The sequence below is a fragment of the Paramormyrops kingsleyae genome, chromosome 11 (assembly GCF_048594095.1).
Source record: "Paramormyrops kingsleyae isolate MSU_618 chromosome 11, PKINGS_0.4, whole genome shotgun sequence".
Taxonomy (NCBI): Eukaryota; Metazoa; Chordata; class Actinopteri; order Osteoglossiformes; family Mormyridae; genus Paramormyrops; species Paramormyrops kingsleyae.
The window spans coordinates 24,884,427-24,903,422 of record NC_132807.1 but is presented as its reverse complement, the minus strand read 5'-3'; the positions used below and the strand labels follow the sequence as shown (position 1 = coordinate 24,903,422).

The 18,996-nt window shown below is 48.0% G+C and overlaps 1 protein-coding gene across 5 annotated transcripts; it reads right to left on the bottom strand.

Annotated features, from left to right (window-relative positions):
- Window positions 1-1,006: 1,006 nt before the first annotated feature.
- Window positions 1,007-18,886, bottom strand: LOC111848009 (protein phosphatase 1 regulatory subunit 12A). 5 transcript variants are annotated; one of them, XM_072718319.1, is made up of 25 exons: window positions 18,533-18,886; window positions 15,288-15,418; window positions 14,927-15,045; window positions 14,474-14,630; window positions 12,481-12,625; window positions 11,663-11,737; window positions 11,352-11,437; window positions 10,598-10,794; window positions 8,394-8,494; window positions 7,854-8,072; window positions 7,235-7,323; window positions 7,003-7,092; window positions 6,749-6,847; window positions 6,516-6,617; window positions 6,314-6,404; window positions 5,721-5,840; window positions 5,439-5,541; window positions 4,849-4,940; window positions 4,695-4,760; window positions 4,573-4,592; window positions 4,390-4,450; window positions 4,194-4,298; window positions 4,006-4,056; window positions 3,847-3,897; window positions 1,007-3,242 (listed from the first exon to the last, which is right to left on the bottom strand). In XM_072718319.1, the coding sequence occupies exons 1-25, from the start codon at window positions 18,806-18,808 to the stop codon at window positions 3,156-3,158; spliced, it is 2,733 nt and encodes a 910-aa protein (XP_072574420.1). In that variant the 5' UTR covers window positions 18,809-18,886; the 3' UTR covers window positions 1,007-3,155. The 5 variants fall into 5 exon arrangements, with proteins under 5 accessions (XP_072574420.1, XP_072574422.1, XP_072574421.1 ...); XM_072718321.1 differs by having other exon boundaries at window positions 7,881-8,072; XM_072718320.1 differs by having other exon boundaries at window positions 10,598-10,770.
- Between the last annotated feature and the right edge of the window lie 110 nt (window positions 18,887-18,996).

The following is an 18,996-nucleotide window of genomic DNA, read 5'->3' as shown; positions in this document are numbered from 1 at the left end:
GATCTTACAGACTCTTTTTTTTCTCCCACTTGGTGCCAAATGTCTCATCTTCCATCAATTTTTATAACTTGAACTCTATTGCTGATGGACATTGCATATTCCTCCAGGTTCTGGACACCCTTCTGAGGCTTGGTGTTGTATTTTTGGCATGGTGACCAGAAGTTACATCTGCCCATTGTATATTATTGTACGTAAGTGGTGCATGAATGTTCCCTGCGATGGACTGGCATCCTGTCCAGGTTGTACCCTAGTCTTGTCCTCCAGGTGACCCTGACCAGAACATGTGGTTAGAAGACACCAAAACTTCACTTCGAGTACTAAGAGCCATTATGTTATGTAATGATCCACTATTAAAGGGCATTATTTAAAGGGCACAAGGCAGAACTTTCAAAACCCAATTAGGCCAAAGTAACTGGGATCTTGAATGGTTCGCTTACCTGATATATAACCGATATTCAGGTACTGAACAGCACTGGAGTTTAAATGCAACAAACAGCTTCTGTTCAAACCCATAAGCTGAGAAATAACTTAGTAAGAAAATGTCACTTTCCTGAATCAAAAGAAAATCAATGCAAGAACTCTCACTTTACATACATTAGTTTAGCAAGGTATCCATCTTAAGTGTGCTTATAGTTAATGAATGTCTCATGAGGTATGTAGATTTTATGGAAGTCATTAAAATTATCTAAATGATATTTCAATGATGTTGAGCTGGCAAGGCCCATCTGTATTACAAAGTCTGCTCATGCAAGATGGACACCACACACACCCAAGCACAAGGCAATATTCAGTCAGATTATCACCCAGATTAAGTGCGGACTAGTTTCAAACCTACAGCTCTGGAAGTGTGACCTTATCCACTGAGGAAACATTCCACCTTGTTACCAAGTCATTTCCTTTATAACGGCTTGTACCATCAGCGATGAGATATCAATCAGGCCTCACAGAGTTGGGACCGACCCACACGGTCTCCCACCACCTCCACCAAAGAAAGGCGTTCCCAGGATACAAACACTCATAGCTTTATTATCAAGTGCTGACGCTGGTTCAATATATTAGAAAACCTAACTTGGAGAATGGGGAAGGGTAATAAAGTTACTTTCACTTCACATGGGTTATCGTTTCAAATGAAGGCATTTTTATACACATACTACAATTTCTCTGGTGGGAGTGAAGAGAACCAACATTTGTGTAAAACAAAACAAAAACAACATTATAACAATATTCATTATCATAATAACAATAATAATAAAACTACATTGCATATTAGTGTTTCACAAAACAGCTATTTGTATATTGTGCAATAACCTTTGTCCTTCTGCATCTGGGGAAGTGGGAGGGGGCTACTCTGCCAGCCCTTTCTGTGGTAGCAGGTGGGAGTGGTTGACTTTCCAGGTGCATTCTAGAAGGTATGGGAGAACAGGGGGTAACATGGAGCTGCAGAAGCTGCAGGGGTGCTCCAGGTAGGCCGGTGTCCATGGTCAGATGTTTGCGAGGAAAGCTTGTGTGTGGTGAGTGTCTGACAGGCGTGTTCAGTGCACCAACCTCAGGAATGATGTGCATTTGGAATGATGGTGGGGTAACAATGCTGTGTTGGACAGACAAGTCTGTGTTCAGGCAGGTGTGCCGAATGTTGCTTTGACCAGCTGTGGACTGGAACGCCAATGTGCTCAGATGTGCGCAGCAAGAACATCATGGCACTAAGGTGCATGCAGATCTATGTGATAGCCTTCAGGAAGTCGTGCAGACGATGCCTGTGGTCGGACAGAACGCCTGGAGTGTGTCTGGAGGTGTGTCATGGGGTTGGAAAGGTCTATCGTTGTTGATGCATGTTGCTCAGGGTACATGGATATTAAATGAGTATCTTTCTGTGAGTGTGCTTTAAAATGTCTGTGAGCACACAAATCTTTGTGTACGTGGGCTACTGAGTGTCCAGCTGCTTATCTCCGTCCCAGTATGTTTGGTCTTCATTTTCCCTTTACTGACAAGCACGCTGGGCTGGAGGATCTGATCCTACAAGGAAGTGTGGGACCTGTGGACAAGCTGGTTAGGAGCTGCAAGGCTGAGTGGTGGAAACCTTCTTAGCGAAGCATAAAGGGGTGACATTCTTTTCACTGTCTTCTCTCTTTGGCACTTGAAGGGATGTAAGCAGAGGGAAGCAGGCTGACAGTGTAGGATAAAATGGGAGAAGGGTGGATACAATGGCTTGTGCAATGATGGGCTGGGAGGATATGGTGGGTGGGTCATATTGGAGATAATGAGGGCTGATTAGTGGGCAGAAGGGGTATGGACAGGTTAACAGAGCATTAGTGAAGGAGTATCAACTGGTGAGTGACTGGAATATGGCTGAGTAAGTGGTGTGGAAAGAGGAATGGGTGGGACATGACTCACTGATGGGTTTTTAAGAGGAGAGTGGGCAATACATAACTGACTACAGGGGCGTGGACAATTTATAACTGATTAAATAGGCGTGGAGAGGGGAGTGGCCAATTCATAACTGATTACAGGGGCGTGGAGAGGGGAGTGGACAATTCATAACTGATTAAATGGGTGTGGAGAGGGGTGTGGCCAATTCATAACTGATTACAGGGGCGTGGAGAGGAGAGTGGACAATTCATAACTGATTACAGGGGCGTGGAGAGGGGAGTGGCCAATTCATAACTGATTAAATGGGTGTGGAGAGGGGAGTGGACAATTCATAACTGATTAAATGGGTGTGGAGAGGGGAGTGGCCAATTTATAACTGATTACAGGGGCGTGGAGAGGGGAGTGGCCAATTCATAACTGATTAAATGGGCAAGGAGAGGGGAGTGGCCAATTCATAACTAATTAAATGGGCGTGGAGAGGGAAGTGGCCAATTCATAACTGATTACAGGGGCGTGGAGAGGGGAGTGGCCAATTCATAACTGATTAAAGGGGCGTGGAGAGGGGAGTGGACAATTCATAACTGATTAAAGGTGCGTGGAGAGGGGAGTGGCCAATTCATAACTGATTAAAGGGGCGTGGAGAGGGGAGTGGACAATTCATAACTGATTAAAGGGGCGTGGAGAGGGGAGTGGGCGGAACAGAATGGGCAGTTCACTTCTGGCCGAAGGGATGTGGACAGAAGAGAGCATTACTATTTGCTCTCCCTGTGACCCCCTTGGCTTTCCCTCTATTTTGACAGCTTGCTGATGACGCGGATCAGGGCCCCGTTCTCATCCTTCAGACGCTGGTTATCGGCTCTCAGGTCCCCCAGCACCTAATAGTGGGAGAACACACACACACACACACACACACACACACTGCTGAAGATCCATCTTTTGGGAGGGTGCTTTCGTGTCGCCCCCATAAAAGACTCTCTTATTAACATGAGCCAAGGAGCATGACATACAAACATATCACCTCAATGAATATCGCGGCCACATTACTGAGAGAGAAGCAAGTTAGAGAAAAAAAAGCAAGATGGAATAGAACAGAAAGATGAGCAAAGGGAAGAGAGCAATGGAGAATGGGGATGTAACTTGGAAAAAAAGGAGAGAAGATTAAAAGAGGAGAGAGGGCTCCAGGAAGCAGGGTCAAGGGGCCTGCTGTTTATGCTTTTCTTCCTTTGCGAATATTTTCCCTCGTCAGCTATGTAACCTATTTATACAGCTGGGTTTGCTCTGCATACACACCCCTGACCCAGCTTCAGGTCGCAACGTCACACCCCCCGGAATTCGACCCCCATTCGACATGTCCCGCACCCTGACCCAGAGCTGTACGCTTCTGGGCACCTTCAGACCGGGCTGCTTGTCTGATTACGTTCAAGCTACGCCCTGCTTCTGCTGCTCTCAGTCGCTTTTCCCATCTCAAGTCATCCCTACCTTCAGCTCCTCCTCCAACTCTGCCACACGTCGCTCCAAAAGTCTCCGCTCCTGCAGAGGAACAGGGACGAGGGTCAGCGTCCTGCATCCCTGTGGCTCAGGTTGGGGAGAGGCAGAACGGTTCGAGGACGAGCCCAGAGCCAATGGGGACAAACTTACCTTCTTCTCCAGCTCCAGGAGGGCGGAGCAGTCACTAAAGCGCTCTTGTCTCTGCAACAACAACATGAATCAGGGCAGTTACAGGAAGAAGATGACAGAGCTGTGACAGACAGTGCAATGGGAGAAGGTAAATACGACATTCTGCATGAAGCCAGGCTGGTTCAGGGATGTGAGGTGTATGCAGGTACCTGAGTGGCTTTATCCAGATCGGCCCGGGTTTGGGACACGGTCCGCTGCGTGTCCTGCAGCTGAGACTGCAGCTGGCTGTTCTCCAAAGACACTTCCTCAAACAACTGGAAGAGCAAGGTGTGAGAAAGCAGGGGTGAGCTTACACATACATGCACCCACATACACAGACACTGCGACTCCCAGGTGTGTACGCACCCGCTTATAGTCCTTCGTTTCGGAACCACGACTGATGATGTCATTCAAAGGCCCATCAGACCTGCAGGTGCAAAGAGAAGGACATGAATCCCTTAAGCCCTAAAGAGAAGAAGGGAGCGAAATGACAGTGGAAGAAGCAGGGAAATCCAACTGGCTGCAGGAGGAGACGGACTGGACCCATACCTGCTGCTGTTCCGGCCAGCCTGTAAAAAAAATGTGAAGAATTAAAATCTGTCACTCTGTGCTCCCCACCCTTCCCCCCCCAGCCCACAGATTAACACACAGGGACCAACAGACATACACACCTGTGACTGGGAATCCGAGCCTCTGCTCCCCCCCTCCTCTTCTGCACTGAGTTCATTGTCATCGCTCTGCCGGCACACAGTGGACGGCAGTGAGTCAGGCTGCCTAACAGGTGACACGTAGGGCACCACATCGAGCCGCGTCCTTCCTCCTCACCTCTCCGGTCCGCTGCGCCGCCCTCCGTCGAACCCGAGTCCTTCTCTCCCTGTTCAGCCGGTCCTCCAGGCTGGTGCCGCCTTCCTGGGAATCTGAAGTGTTTCCACGTTTAAAAGAGTGTAATGCACAGCTTGGGGTGCATTAACCCACTCATTCCATAGTTACTACACATTTGCTGTACACATTGGTACCTAAAGACATTATTTTCACATTTATGACACAAAAATGCACTTATTAGTACCATTGACTAAACATTTAGTCAATGGTAATTTTAAATTGTTTTACATCTGGAAATTTAAGTAATCTTAATTAGTATTAAAGATTGCAATCGACTGTGTCTCACTCCACAACGATAAAGGCTTGAGCGGAAACTGGAACTGAGCTTCTTTAAATGTCTTATTTCTGATTTGTTGACCCAGTTTATTCATTTCAAATTATCGAGCACGTGGGGCCGTCCTCAGCGTCCCACTGCGCACGGCAGGCTGTGCTCACTGCACGTCCCCATCACCATGTGACGTGCGAACTCCAGAAAAGCTTGTTACCACTGGGAAAGGATGGGGGTAGGGGAGGGGGGGGCGCTGGAGGCGTACCTCTTCCGTCTGCCGTGTGGGGGCGAGGGGCACCGGCGGGGGTGGTGAGGCCCAGCAGGTCTGACTTCTGGAGGTTGGCGATGCGGGACCTCCAGCTCACTTCCTACACAGTGGCAGGGCATCATCACCAACATGACATCATCACCAACATGACATCATCACCAACATGACATCATCATTCAGCGCCCCAGCACGATCCGCTGCCATCTGTGGATGCGCACTATGACTGGCAGCATTAAACAGTAATATGCTGGATCAGTGTTATTTATCATGGGCTCTGACCCCCTCATCTGCCTTCTTCTGCTTCGTATCCCTCTCATCCTCCTCCTTTTTTTTCTCTCGTTCCTTTTGCTCTGTCTTGATTGTCTTCTCGGCTTCCTGTAAGTCGGTTAGTGTCACACCCTGTGTGAAAAAAAGGAACTGGGCTACATCACTGGTGGATGTGTCCCCATTAATACTCATTCACACGCTGAAGACAGACAGGCTCTTTGAATGACAGACAGGCACCATGAATGACACTCTGAATGACAGACAGCTACCCTGTATGACACTTTGAATGACAGACAAGCTCCTTAAATAACAGAGAAGCACCCTGACACTCCCAATGAGATCCTGAATGACAGACAGGCACCCCGAATGACAGACGGGCACCCCGAATGACAGACGGGCACCCCGAATGACAGACGGGCACCCCGAATGACAGACGGGCACCCCGAATGACAGACAGGCACCCTGAATGACAGACGGGCACCCTGAATGACAGACAGGCACCCTGAATGACAGACGGGCACCCCGAATGACAGACGGGCACCCTGAATGACAGACAGGCACCCTGAATGACTCCCCGAATGACAGCCTTAGCCTCCAGCGCTGACCTGAGTTGACCTGCGGGACTGCCGGGCATGCCTGGAGCGTGCCTTCCTCTGCGCTTCAGCCTCCTCATCCCTCACGGGAGTCAGATAGGACCTGGAGGGAAGCAGGTGGGGGTTAAACCATACAAGGACCTGAAAAGTCTTCCAAATTCCAAATTCGGCCCTGCTGGCTCCGCCCCCAAGATGCTGCCCCCCCCATACTCACTTGCGCCGCTGTTTGGTCTCCTGCTCTGCAGTTGCCAAGTTCGCCGCATTTGAGGTTGTTGTTGAAAACGTGTCCCTTTTGTCTGCCTGTTCCTGAGCAAGTCTGGGGAGCCGTGGATATAGGTGTTAAGCTTTTTCCAAAAAGTGCAATAAAAGGATTTCAGTATGTACTTAAAATAACTACCACAAACATATATGCCGTACCAAGACAGACAAAGAGACAGAGGGACAAACCTCTGGGCGACCAGGCTGTTGAGGCGATTGAGCCCAGAAGTGTATCCTGTGGTTACAGAGGTCACCGTGGGGTCATCTAGTTTTTTTCCATAAGATGAGCTGTATGAAAGAGAAATTCCTTTGAGATGTCAAACTGTGCGAGTTTAGCAAATTTATTCCCCCAAAAAAACAGCATTGGAGTAACAGAGATAAACGAGTACATATGAAGACATGTGCGTGCATGCAGAGCCATTCACGGCAGCCAACCGACAAACCTGCGCGGCAAGCCAGGGGCGGGGCCCGTTAAATCGCTCGCTGATTGGCTGTTGAAGCGGCGTGTGTAGGAGGAGCTACGAGTTATGCCACTGGGAGAGACAAAAAATTGGTGAAGCAGACGACCAAGCCCTAAACACACGTGTTTGTCACCAAGTGGTGCTTCAGTGGAAATGACTGCTAGCTAATGCATTGTGGGCACAGGTGAGCGCAGCCAGAACAATGGATGCCAACCTGCTGGAGGTGTCGCTGGGAGGGTTGTTGTCCGTAATGCTGAAAAGCCGGCGGGAAGGAGTGGGGGGGACCCGGGCCAGCCTGGTCTCCTGAGCCACACAGAGGTAGAGACAGGAATGACCACCCATCACAGACCACCTGATCTTCAACTTAGATTTTGTCAGTTTCAATTTCTTGTCGTTAGTTTTCACGGAACACAGTGGTATTCTTGTGCCAGAGCTGCAAGGGATACAGACTGGTACAGGGAGAAAGAGAAGACTGGAAGAAGGAATTTCTGTGTCCGACGGCAGAATCGACGTCTGTGAGGCCTGGTCCGAGTGTGTCTGAGTGTCACCAGTGTGTGTGAATATCAGTGAGCCACCGAGTATCTGTCCAAAAGTATACAAAAGATTGCTGGTGTCTATGAGTATTAGAGTGTGCAAAGAACTGTGGTATTAAAACGTTTGACTTCATGTGTGTCGCTATGCAAGACGAGCACAGGAGTGATTTAGAAGACACTCCTCTGAGCCCAGAAAAGCTCACCAAAAGTGCTTAGACTGGGGTAACCGCACACGTTTCCCAGGTATAATCAGCTGTGTGACAGTATGCGAAGCATATTAGAGGATATACAGGAGCTCACGTTTGTGTGTGGGTCAGGCCGCGGTACCTTGGCGTCGGACTCGGAGCTGAGCCTGGGACTGGACGCTGAGCGGGTCATCGTCTGGGGGGTCCACTCAGGGTTGCTGCTCTGGCGACTGGGCTCGGTGCCCCCACCCAGCGCCACGGAGCTGTCCGATTTGCGCAGGGATGTCCTCCAGGAGCCCGGGGCCTCTGCCACAGGGGGCTTCCCAGGATCTGCCTGGATTGGAAAACAACTTCTGGTTTTACCCATAACTCTTATCTGCATGTTCAAAAACAATATCATTAAAGTATGTTTAAGTCGCGCCACCAACCCACCAAAAGGGTGGGGCCACATATACTCCCCAATTCCGCCTATACAAAATGCTGCATTCCTCTCTTCAGAAAATGACAGTTAGATGCACAGCCATCATAACAGCAGACTTGGTGCACCCCCAAAAAACAAATTACTTGCACGTATCAGCACAATAGTATGTGCACAGTCACTGCCCCCCCCACCCCCCACACACACACACACACACACACAATGAGCCACGCCCACCTTTTTACTCTGGGTTGCCGTGGCGCTGGCTGCCGTGGAGACCGCAGAGAGGGCCGAGGTGTTCCGCTTGTTGTTGATGATCTCGCGGGTTTTCGCTTTCTCTGTGCCAGGCAGCAAACAGAGCGGTACGTCAGCCTTCGCGGGCGGCGCTCAGGGCCCTCGCATATCTGCCGTCTGATGCAGCCGAGCAACAGGTTTTGCCACATAGCGAGCCAGCAACCGTCACGACCGGAGAGGGAATCTGCTCCTGAGATCAGTCCTGAACTGACAGACAACAAACACGCATTCCCTGCTCCGGGCCGCTACAGCAACCCACACCCAGACCCGTCGGTGCTGCACATGTCCACCTGACAACGCAGCTGTCAAGAACATTATCCAAGTCACCTGACTATCCATTCAAGACCTAAAGCCAACTGGATGTTCTTCAGGTGTTGACATTGCGACCTGCATGGTTAGTTTCCTAAAAGCCGCTATTGGAGGCAAAACCAAGGCAGGCAGAGCTAAAGCCTCATGACAAATAGCATCGGATCCCAGCGTGTGCTGGTTTTTGTTCCAGGCAAGATTTTAATTGGCCTCGACAGCTGAATGAATCGGGTTACAAATCATTTAATGAATATGCTTACAATGAACACAAAGACTCCATGCAATTTGGCTGCCAATCATTGAAGAGGAGTATTTATGACAACATAATACATACCATAATCATTTAGGGGTTATACCGGGGACCGCATTAGCCCTTAAGTCACCGTGGCATGGACTGAAGTTAATAAAGAATTACGTTAATTGGGACACACCTGGGTCTGTGCATGTGTTTGAGTGGTGTGGAGGACTTTATATAAAGTTTGAGGAACTGCATACACAGCACTGAGAAGTGACCACACTAAGCACTGAGAAGTGATCACACTAAGCATTGAGAAGTGACCACACTAAGCACTGAGAAGTGATCACACTAAGCACTGAGAAGTGATCACACTAAGCATTGAGAAGTGATCACACTAAGCACTGAGAAGTGATCACACTAAGCATTGAGAAGTGATCACACTAAGCACTGAGAAGTGATCACACTAAGCATTGAGAAGTGATCACACTAAGCACTGAGAAGTGATCACACTAAGCATTGAGAAGTGACCACACTAAGCACTGAGAAGTGATCACACTAAGCATTGAGAAGTGATCACACTAAGCATTGAGAAGTCGCCACAACACAACAAGGCTTCATGCAGGTCAATTAAATCCGTGGAATTGCCGAGCTAAATAAATAATTTTTGGATTTTTATGTGCAGTTTTCAGCTGACAGCGCTACTACTGGGAGACTTAAATAAAAAAAATCAGTAAGGAAAGCCAAAGAAAACATGAGGTGATACAGGGTAAATGGCGCAACCCCTGCGGAATATAATAATCAAGGAAATGGGGGGGGTAATGATTCCCGATCTGGTTCATACCTTGTTTTTTTCGTTTTGTTTTTTTTTTTGAGGGGGTGGGGAATAAGAAAAGAAAAACGGGGAAAAAAGATCTGGGTTTTATTAATCACCAGTGATGGAACATTAAACAGAAGCACACTAAAGAACATGGTAGATTACCTTAACAAAAAATAACTATGTAAACAAAAATTAATTAAAAAATAAAATACTATACTCCACTGTATAACTGCGATGTTCACACACTGCTGACCTGAATGTGTCTGGGTACTCTGGTACTCTGGGTACTCTGGTACTCTGGGTACTCTGCAGTCTCAGGGTTATTATCCATCTCGAGATAATGAAACTAGTCTACCTTTTGTCGCAGGCGCTATCACTTGATCATGATTGGACCAAAAGAGTCATGTGACACACAGTCAGATGTAAAAAAAAAAAATAGGTGTAAAATTTACAAAACATACAGCTTGCCCTTACTTTAAATAGAATAAATATTTCATGATTTAGATCTGTTATAGTATTAATTGGGAAATGAAAAATGAGTTTAGTAACATAAGTAATGTAACTGAGAGCTCAACAGGCTAATCCTGCAGGGCTGGGGGGGGGCAGATCTTCCTGAATTGCGACACAAGATCGTAAACATTTGAATCACTGTTTTGGTCTCGGTTTCAGAACCTTTACGCCATTAGAAGGTAACACTTTATATATCTGCATATGTTTTTTTTACTAGTTGGAGATGAGGCAGATCCTGGAATGACACAAACGTAATGGGAAAGGGGAAGGGGTCACCTGATTCGGCGTCACTTTCTGATTCGCTGTCCTCCTCCGAGCTGGAGCTGCTGGAAGCCCCAGAAGGCCCCTGGGGACCAGCCTGGATCTCTTCCTCCTCATCCTCATTGGGGGTGTTCTGCAGCGGCGGCGGCGGGTGCCGCTCCCGTTCATGCAGGCTGATCTTCTCTTTGCTGCTCATACGAGAAATTGAGGTCCTGGGGCGGGGAGGGGAGGGGAGGCGGGTGCCGAAGTGATGACGGACAGCATGCAGGGGCCAAACAGTGAAGGCGACACACAAGGTACAGCCAATTAGTGAGCAAGCAGACACAGGGAGACACAGTCATGGTGGTACAGACACCACCACAAGTCTGCAATTTAACAGTCACCGGATTAAATGATACTACCACATGTATTAAATGATATTTCTTAAAAGCAATTACTTGAGGTGGTGTACCACATCTCTAAAAACAGTCTGTACCTCCTTGTTGCCATAGTGATCTATAACTCACTATCCTGTGTCAGTAACCCACTGTCTCCGTGGTGACCGTGCCCGCTTTCACAGTGATTGTGTGAGTCTCATTTCTTTCCGTGTTTAATCAATCGGTTCCGATCGGCCTCGATGGCTGAGATTATCCCAGGGGGCACCGCAGTGCTGGGTGTACTGCCACGATGGTGATCTGGTGCCACGTTCCCATAGCAAACAAGACACCCGGTGAGGTGGTGACACACACCGCGCCCCAGGACCCGGCTACAGAGACACCCTCAGGCCCACCTGCGCGGCCGCGTGGCTGCCGTAGAGACAGGCGAGCTGGTCTCGATGATGGGCGGCTGGGAGGCTTTCTGTCGTTCACTTCGCATCTAAGGGTGATAGAGCCGAAGTGACAGAGGGATAAAGAGAGTAAAAGAGAGAATAAGAGATTCGGGGCGAGAGGAAAAATTTTGGACATGGGAAAACAAATAGACAGGGTAGAAATCAAACCAAATTTCTGACATAGGGACTTCCAGGAGGACAAAGGGGGACTGAAAGTGATAGAGGGACAGACAGACCGATGGACAGGCATGCAGATGGACGGATGCACTCACAACATTCTGTTTCTTCTGGAGTTCCTCCAGGGTGTCCACCAAATTCTCATCCGTGACATCCAGGGGAGTCTGGCCCTGAAACAGAGAGGCAGAATGTGGCTCCTTGAATCCGCCTCTCTCAGCCTGTGTGCATGTGTGTGTGTGTGTGTGTGTGTGTGTGTGTGTGTGTGTGTATGTTGCTGCATGTGATAGACTGTTTCAAGTTAAACCAAACCCTCCTAACCAGTTCTGGGTCTAGCTAACATGACAACGTAATGAAGGCCCTGATTATGTTCTGTCATAAAGGATTTCTTTCACAGAGCAGTGACACACAAACCACTTTAGAGACAAAAATCCAGTCTTAATCTGTATAATAATGTCAGTGTCATTTGTCATATTGCCCAGTTTTTCACTCTTACGGCAGTACAGTTAATGCCGCATTCTGCTGCATTCTGAACCATAACTCCAAAGACCGCTAACCCGAAATACAATAAGCATATCTGTTCGGGATTAGTGAGAAGGTTCACAAATCGCCAGTTCAAGTCAGTGGCTTCCAGAACAGGATGAGAGTCACAAGTATTTGTAGAAAAGCTGGACACAATAAAACTCACAGACATAAAGGCAACAGCCTGCGGCTGCTAATTAAAACCCTCCTCAAATGCAAGCATGGATGCCTGAAGTTAATATACAGGAAGGCAATGAAATTTTAGGAAGGTTAATTGGTATGGCTGGCTGTTCGGAGCAAACCAAATACCACTTATAAGTGGGGGTGGTGTGGAACGTTGTGGGACAGTGTGGGGCTATGGAAGGCAGTGTGGGACAGGGATTTTCCCCCTCACCACGTTGTTGACTGCTCCCATGTCACACATGTTGTCCGCCAGCAGGCTGCAGGCCTCTTCCTGACCCCAGTGTGCAGCGGCATGCAGTGGCGTCCACCCATCGCAGTCCTTGCAGTCCACATCCAGCCCGCACTGGAACAGCAACCTGAGTGGGGAGGAGTCAACAGTCACCGCCATTGGGTTTCGCCACCAAACGGTTTAGCCAATGAAAAGTGGGTTAGGCGAGCAAGCCTGGATTCCAATCACTGCATTGGCGTGTTTACTGACATAAAAGATGACCAACACTACACATTTTAGAACAAACTCACGAGAATAACACAGCGATCCTTGTGTGTAGACTGCTGCTCACAAGGCAGCGTTATAAATGGTTCTCAGCCATTTATAACTTTTGCCAAAGTTACCAAGATTCAGTAAATTACTACACAGTTATGTTTATGACTTCATGTTGTTAGGAGCAACTATAAAACAGAACAGAATATTAAATTAGGTCAAATCAGACGAAAAACACAAGTATGCTGAAGGAGCAAAACTTTAGCACGTAAAACCAGTCGTTCACTACAGAAACACAAACAGACAATGGATTCTTATTTTAATGTTTGGCTGCTTGCTTAGACATGGCATGACTATTTTAAAACAAACGTAAAAAATACATAAAAGCTAGTAATTAGCAAGCCCGCTAATTATTCGCTTAATTTAGCAATAATGCATTTCTGTAACTGATTCATGCCACATCCACCTGCGTATTGCCAGTTGTATTCATTACGTTCATTACTCTTGCCACTTATGCAGTTAATGAACGAGGTAGCTAACGGCCAGAAACCCCCCCCCCCCCGAGTCTTCAACTGTACGAACAGCCTAGTTAGCCATACAGGATACAGGTAGGGCACTGGGTTACCGATACTGATTAGGCTACAGTAGGCAGGTTACAAGAGAATGACAGCTGGATGAACTTCCCCAAAACCCACAAGAGGAAGCAAAAAGAATCCCAAAAACAACAAAGATACACTGAAAGCCATATTTCCCTGTGTAATGACAGAAAAAGCCCATCTGGGCAGGAACAGGTATGACACTGTAACAAGACACTGCATGACATTACTTTTTTTAAACTTGGCTAAAAGCTTAAAGATAATCCAGTGCCCAACTGAAACTCTTGTCAGTGGTTTGGCGATATTTCCTGTGCTACCTTCACTGCGGTGGTTTAGATTGCAGGCCTGATATGCCTCTCAAATTAAGCTGGTTGGATCTCACAGTCAGAGAAAGCGAAAGACAGTCATCCATTAGTTTTCAGTGGAAGTTCAGTACAACTCCACACCCCCTTAAGAAATGTATGTGGTATCCTGCATATGTATATAGAAAATAAAAATTAAACATATCGGCAATGTTAACTAAATGTGCATTCAAAGGAATTCTTCCCAATTACCAGATCTTGTCTACATTAACATTTACTGTAACCTGAACACTCGGCCTACCTGACTGGGCATTAGTACAAAACCACAATATACAAAAGAGGTCTAATGCCAAAATGATGCAATATATTAAGGCTGCATGAATCGCTGACCATGAAGACATCATCAAATCATGAAATGTTCTTTAGCGAGCCACATAGTCACTGTAGCCGGCTGGCTACAGACACAAGCTAATGTGCGCACTTGGTGCCGTTAGCCGTTTAGCTAACAAGAGCAAGCCAGTTAAAACAAGCAGATGTAGGAGTAGCTAGCCAGTGAATACCTGCTCTGGTCCCCAGTTATCTACAAGAAAGAAGGTGATGGGATTTTTCTTGTGTACTATGTAAAATTGGAAAAAAGCATAATCCATATTCCACATTCTTTCAGACAAGCTAAATTAGCATAAATTAGCATAAAAGTGCCAGTTTCTGGAAGCAGCTGAAACTATGTGTTTATTATAGTCGTCAAAAAACAAATGGAATAAATGTGTAGAACATAAAGGCTTGTGCTGTTTTGCGATGCCGTCCCCCCCCCCCCCCCCGACTCACTTCATGACCTCCATGTAGCCCTTGGCTGCCGCCACATGAAGGGCAGTGGCTCCCGTGATGGAGTGGGGGGTCAAGGTGCCACGCCCAGCCGAGATCGCCATGGCGTCCCGCAGCATCACCCTCTCCTCCTCACGCCTGGCGTTCTCCATGTCCACCCCTGACAGGCCGCAAGAGCGTGTTACATCATCCCTAATGCATTTGCTTTAAGCTGCAGATACATCAGAAAAGGATCTCTTTTAATGCGACTCTGTCCTCCATAACTGAAGGCTGTGGCTCCAAAACTCATGGGGACAAAAAATGCCTGGTGCACACATTGCCCCGCCTCTCTCTGTTGTACCCAGTTATTAACTGGCCAATGACCAGCTCAGCCAACGTTCCCGCCTCTAGCACTTCAGCCAATCAGAATAAAATGGTCAGGGGGGGGCGTGGTCAGGTGCTGATGGACATTCTTACCCTGCTTCTTTATCTCTGCTTTCAAGAGTCTCTCCATTGCATCTTCTGTGGCCACATCCAGAGGTAGCTCTCCCTCACTATTCACGGCCCCTACCAGTGCGCCGTGGTCAATCAAGAACCTGCAACAACAGCAGTCACAGAGAAGTTTCCACATGCGTGTCAAAAAGCGACCTAGAGCCTTCTAACGCTGGCACACAGGTCTACTCGAGAATAAACACAGGCACAAATATTCACATTTCCAGAAGGACCTGGTGAAAACACATAAAACACCCACCAGTCAGTGCAAACACACAAGGGTGTCCAGAAAATACACACAAACTGAGTGCAAAGGCGCTCACACGCATAGCAGAGTGACACCTACTTAGCGATCGGGATGAATCCGCAGGAGGCGGCGGCATGGAGGGGGGTCCAGCCCTCATTGTCCCCTCGATTGACCTCACTCCCGTTCTCCACCAGGAACTGCACCATATCTATATTATCATCAATGCAGGCCTGCGGGGGGCAGAAAGAGCGACACACAATCATAAACCCTAATTAAGCTGAGGCCTTGGAGAAGACAGTACGGAGATCTTCGATCAGATGTTCAGCAAGGAGAGGTATTATGGAGTGCTTTAACATGAACAGAGAAGTAGGAGAAGCAGATCGTACTGGGGAACCAAGCTGGGGATGGGAACTGGGAACCAGCAGAATTACCGCTATCCTGTGAAGGCCAAACCAGATCCTTTTGCAGCAGGTGCGTTTCCTGCTTTTTGCTCTAGCTAATGTCTTAATTTACATTTTCCATATTTTGCAGAGACTTCTGTCCAAAGTTACAAACAAGAGAGGCAGTTAAAGAATCAATTAGGCATAAGTGCAACTAGGCTGAGCTTCCAATGAATTCCCAAGTATGAGTGCAAGCGGAGCTAAACCACAACTTCTAACAGAGCATGAACCTAATAAGACTATTAAATGACCAGAAATGCAACATTAAAAACATTCAGAGAATGTAAAGAGGTGTCAGGCCAGTAGAGGAATGAAGAAATCATGAAGAAAGCTTTAGCAAAGGACTTGCTCAGGTAAACATAGGTAAAACAAACCAGTAAAGATATTTCTAAAAAGTTTTTGCCTTCTAAGTGAACACTGGTGCTTGCACCACCCCCCGCATACAGTACACAAGCGCAGACGTTCCCTTATTTATGACTCTTTAATGTTTTAATTCTTAATTTTATTTTATAGTATCCTCCACTGCTTAGAGACTTGTTTCCTGCTTATCCTCTCGTCCAACACATTTCATTGTAATGTTGACCCTGTGTTAACACACATATGACAAAAAAAAGACTGAAACTAATATATCCAAGGCTTGTTGTTTATAACTGACTATGTAATAGTTGTAAGTTCTCTATCAGCTATTTTGTAATGAATGAGTGGAGCTGAAGGCAGACCCAGTGTGCAGTGCAATTGGTGATGCACCCATCCAGGGAAACCCTCCCCAGAAAAGGTACTGGAGCCCCTCTCTATAGGTGCAGAGGTGGATTAGGGGACTGTCCCTTTGAAGGAATGCCATTTGCGACAGTGTTAACTCCGTGTCACCCCCCAAAAAACTGCTCAGAGCACACACTCCACCCTATGTATCAGACAGGTTCAGGATTAGTCTTTATCGAATCGAGAAGTGATTGATTCTCAGAACTGAACTGCCATTTCACCAAAAGTAAGAGTCTAATTACCACTCAGTTGTAGCTAGTGCATCAACTCATCCTGCTTTGCTGTTAGTAACAGCCCTGAAGGCCATAATAAAGACCTAACATACTTCCACCCAAACAAAAAAGCAGAAAGACAGGCAGGCATAACCCCAGTGTTTCACAGAGGCACCAGCCTAAAACCAAAGCTCAGTTCTGTTAGGTCAGCCTTTAGGTCAGAGCACAAGGGATGGTCCACTGAAGACTGTTCTGCTCTAACAAGGGGGCTGTTTCCAAAAGGACTGCCCCCCTTTCCCCCGGTGCACTGCCTTGGGGGGTCGAAAGAGTGGGACCGGACGGGTGAGTGGAAAAGCTCATGAAAAGCTGCATTATGAGCACGAGCAGGGCCCACCAGTTCTCCTTGGGGCCTGTGACTCAGACGCTGGCTTCGGCAGTCGGCCATATTTTTTTTCCGCTCCTTTTCCGCCGGACCGCCTTGTGTTTGGCAGCCGGGTGGGCGGGAGCAGGGCCACGCGAAGGGCACGGAAGAGAGGGAACGGGACAGGCCACGGAGCGGAGGAGAGCGGGATAGAGAGAACAAGGCAGAGAGACAATTTGGATGGATGGGATGGAAAATTTGCAGAGTGTATATTTAATTTGGGTTGCCTGGCAACAGGCTCACAACAGGAGTGAGAGTAAGAGACGAAGAAAGAGGGGGAGAAAAAAAAAAGACAGAATACGACCCCAGAAATGGACACACACACACACACACGGTCCTCCCTGTTGAGATTTAGGGTTAAGGTCAAACTGAGGGTTATTTCTGGTAGATCTCAGGAGACGGAGTGAGAGAGGAAGTGCTCTTTGTGCAAATGATGTGCTCTGAGGCCTGTTTGTTTGCAGAACTGTACCCCAGGCAGCTACCAAGCACTTAAATAAAGTTGAAAATTAGGCCATGAAGCCATTACTGAAAAACAGACACCTGTCATACAAAACCTAGCTGCATGCCCAACACACAAATACATATAACATGCCTAAGCATTAAAATTACATTATACTAGCTATGTTGAAGATATACAATATTACCATATTATTTACTAATAAGAAATGTTTATTGTGTGCTAAAGATTAAGAATACAGAACATTTATATAGCACTTAATTAGTTTTATAACTCTTTTAAAAATACCGATAATTTATAATACCATTCGGCTTTAAAGACCCTTTCCATAACTTCAGTAGTCTTCTATAAAAAAAGAGAAAAAGTTTTACGCCCCCTCTGTGATTAAACGCCGACTAGAGGGCAGAAAAGGGGGGCTTTCGACGGGAGCGGGGAGGATCTGATGGGGGAGCGAGGTGACCCCACTGCGGACTGCCACTTCCACTTCGAGGGGGGAAATAACGCATGCACAAACCGGCGCAAACGAGCCCACTACCACACACTTCCATGTCACTCAATATCGTTACTTTTAATTACCCCACATCTGCCCGCTTCATTTACTGCTGGGTGTCACTGGCCATGTCACTCCCGACTGGGAAAACCCAGGGGGGTAAAGTGTGTCACTACGAGGGCTCGCCTCCAGATACCGGGCTGGGGATGGGATCGGGAGCTGGGCTGCGATGCCAAATCCGCTTTGAGACGTTTCTTCCTTTGTTATGAAGCCTGGAAGCTGAGCTCCGGGCGAAACGCCCTCCCCGAAAAAAGCGGAATCAGTCCCTTTTCTCCCAGCTCACCTGGTATAAATCAAAGTAAATGTCTAATTCGGATTAGAGACCCGCTGCCCGACCGCTAACCTGCCCGCATATAACTTTTTGCAGTCTGGTAGTTCGCATTTGTCCCCCGTGTGTCACTTCGTCATGAACCCGGACCTGTTGGATCCTACTTGACCGACAGATGTACGATCGCCCGGGCTGTCACTCCCGGCTCGACACGGTCGCCACTTATCCCGCACTTACCTGGTGCAGTGCCGTCAGTCCGTCCACATTCGCGTGGTTTATATCGGCTCCCTGCTTCAGCAGCTCTGACACTTCTTCCCGGTCTCCGGCGGAGCAAGCGGCCATAAACACAGCACCCTGGGCAAAGCACACCCGGGCCCGACGCCCTCCGCTCGTCGACGGCCGATCCCGCAGCTCCGTCCCGGTTCTGTCGGTTTCGGATCCCAGCCACCGCTGGAGTTGGTCCTGCCGTCGCTGCTTCGCAGCTTCGGACCGGGAGCGATCGTCCGCCGCCATCTTCCTCAAGTTTCTCCCGGGAAGACTCAGCTCATGATCCGGGGAGAGGATGAGAGAGGCGGGCCGACGAGGTGAACTCTGCCCCCTGGCGGTGCGAGCGCTGAACACCGGAACCTGGCGCGCGCCGCGCACATGCACGGGGCTCCACGGCCGACTCTCGCAAAGCGCATCCCACGCAAAATCACGAA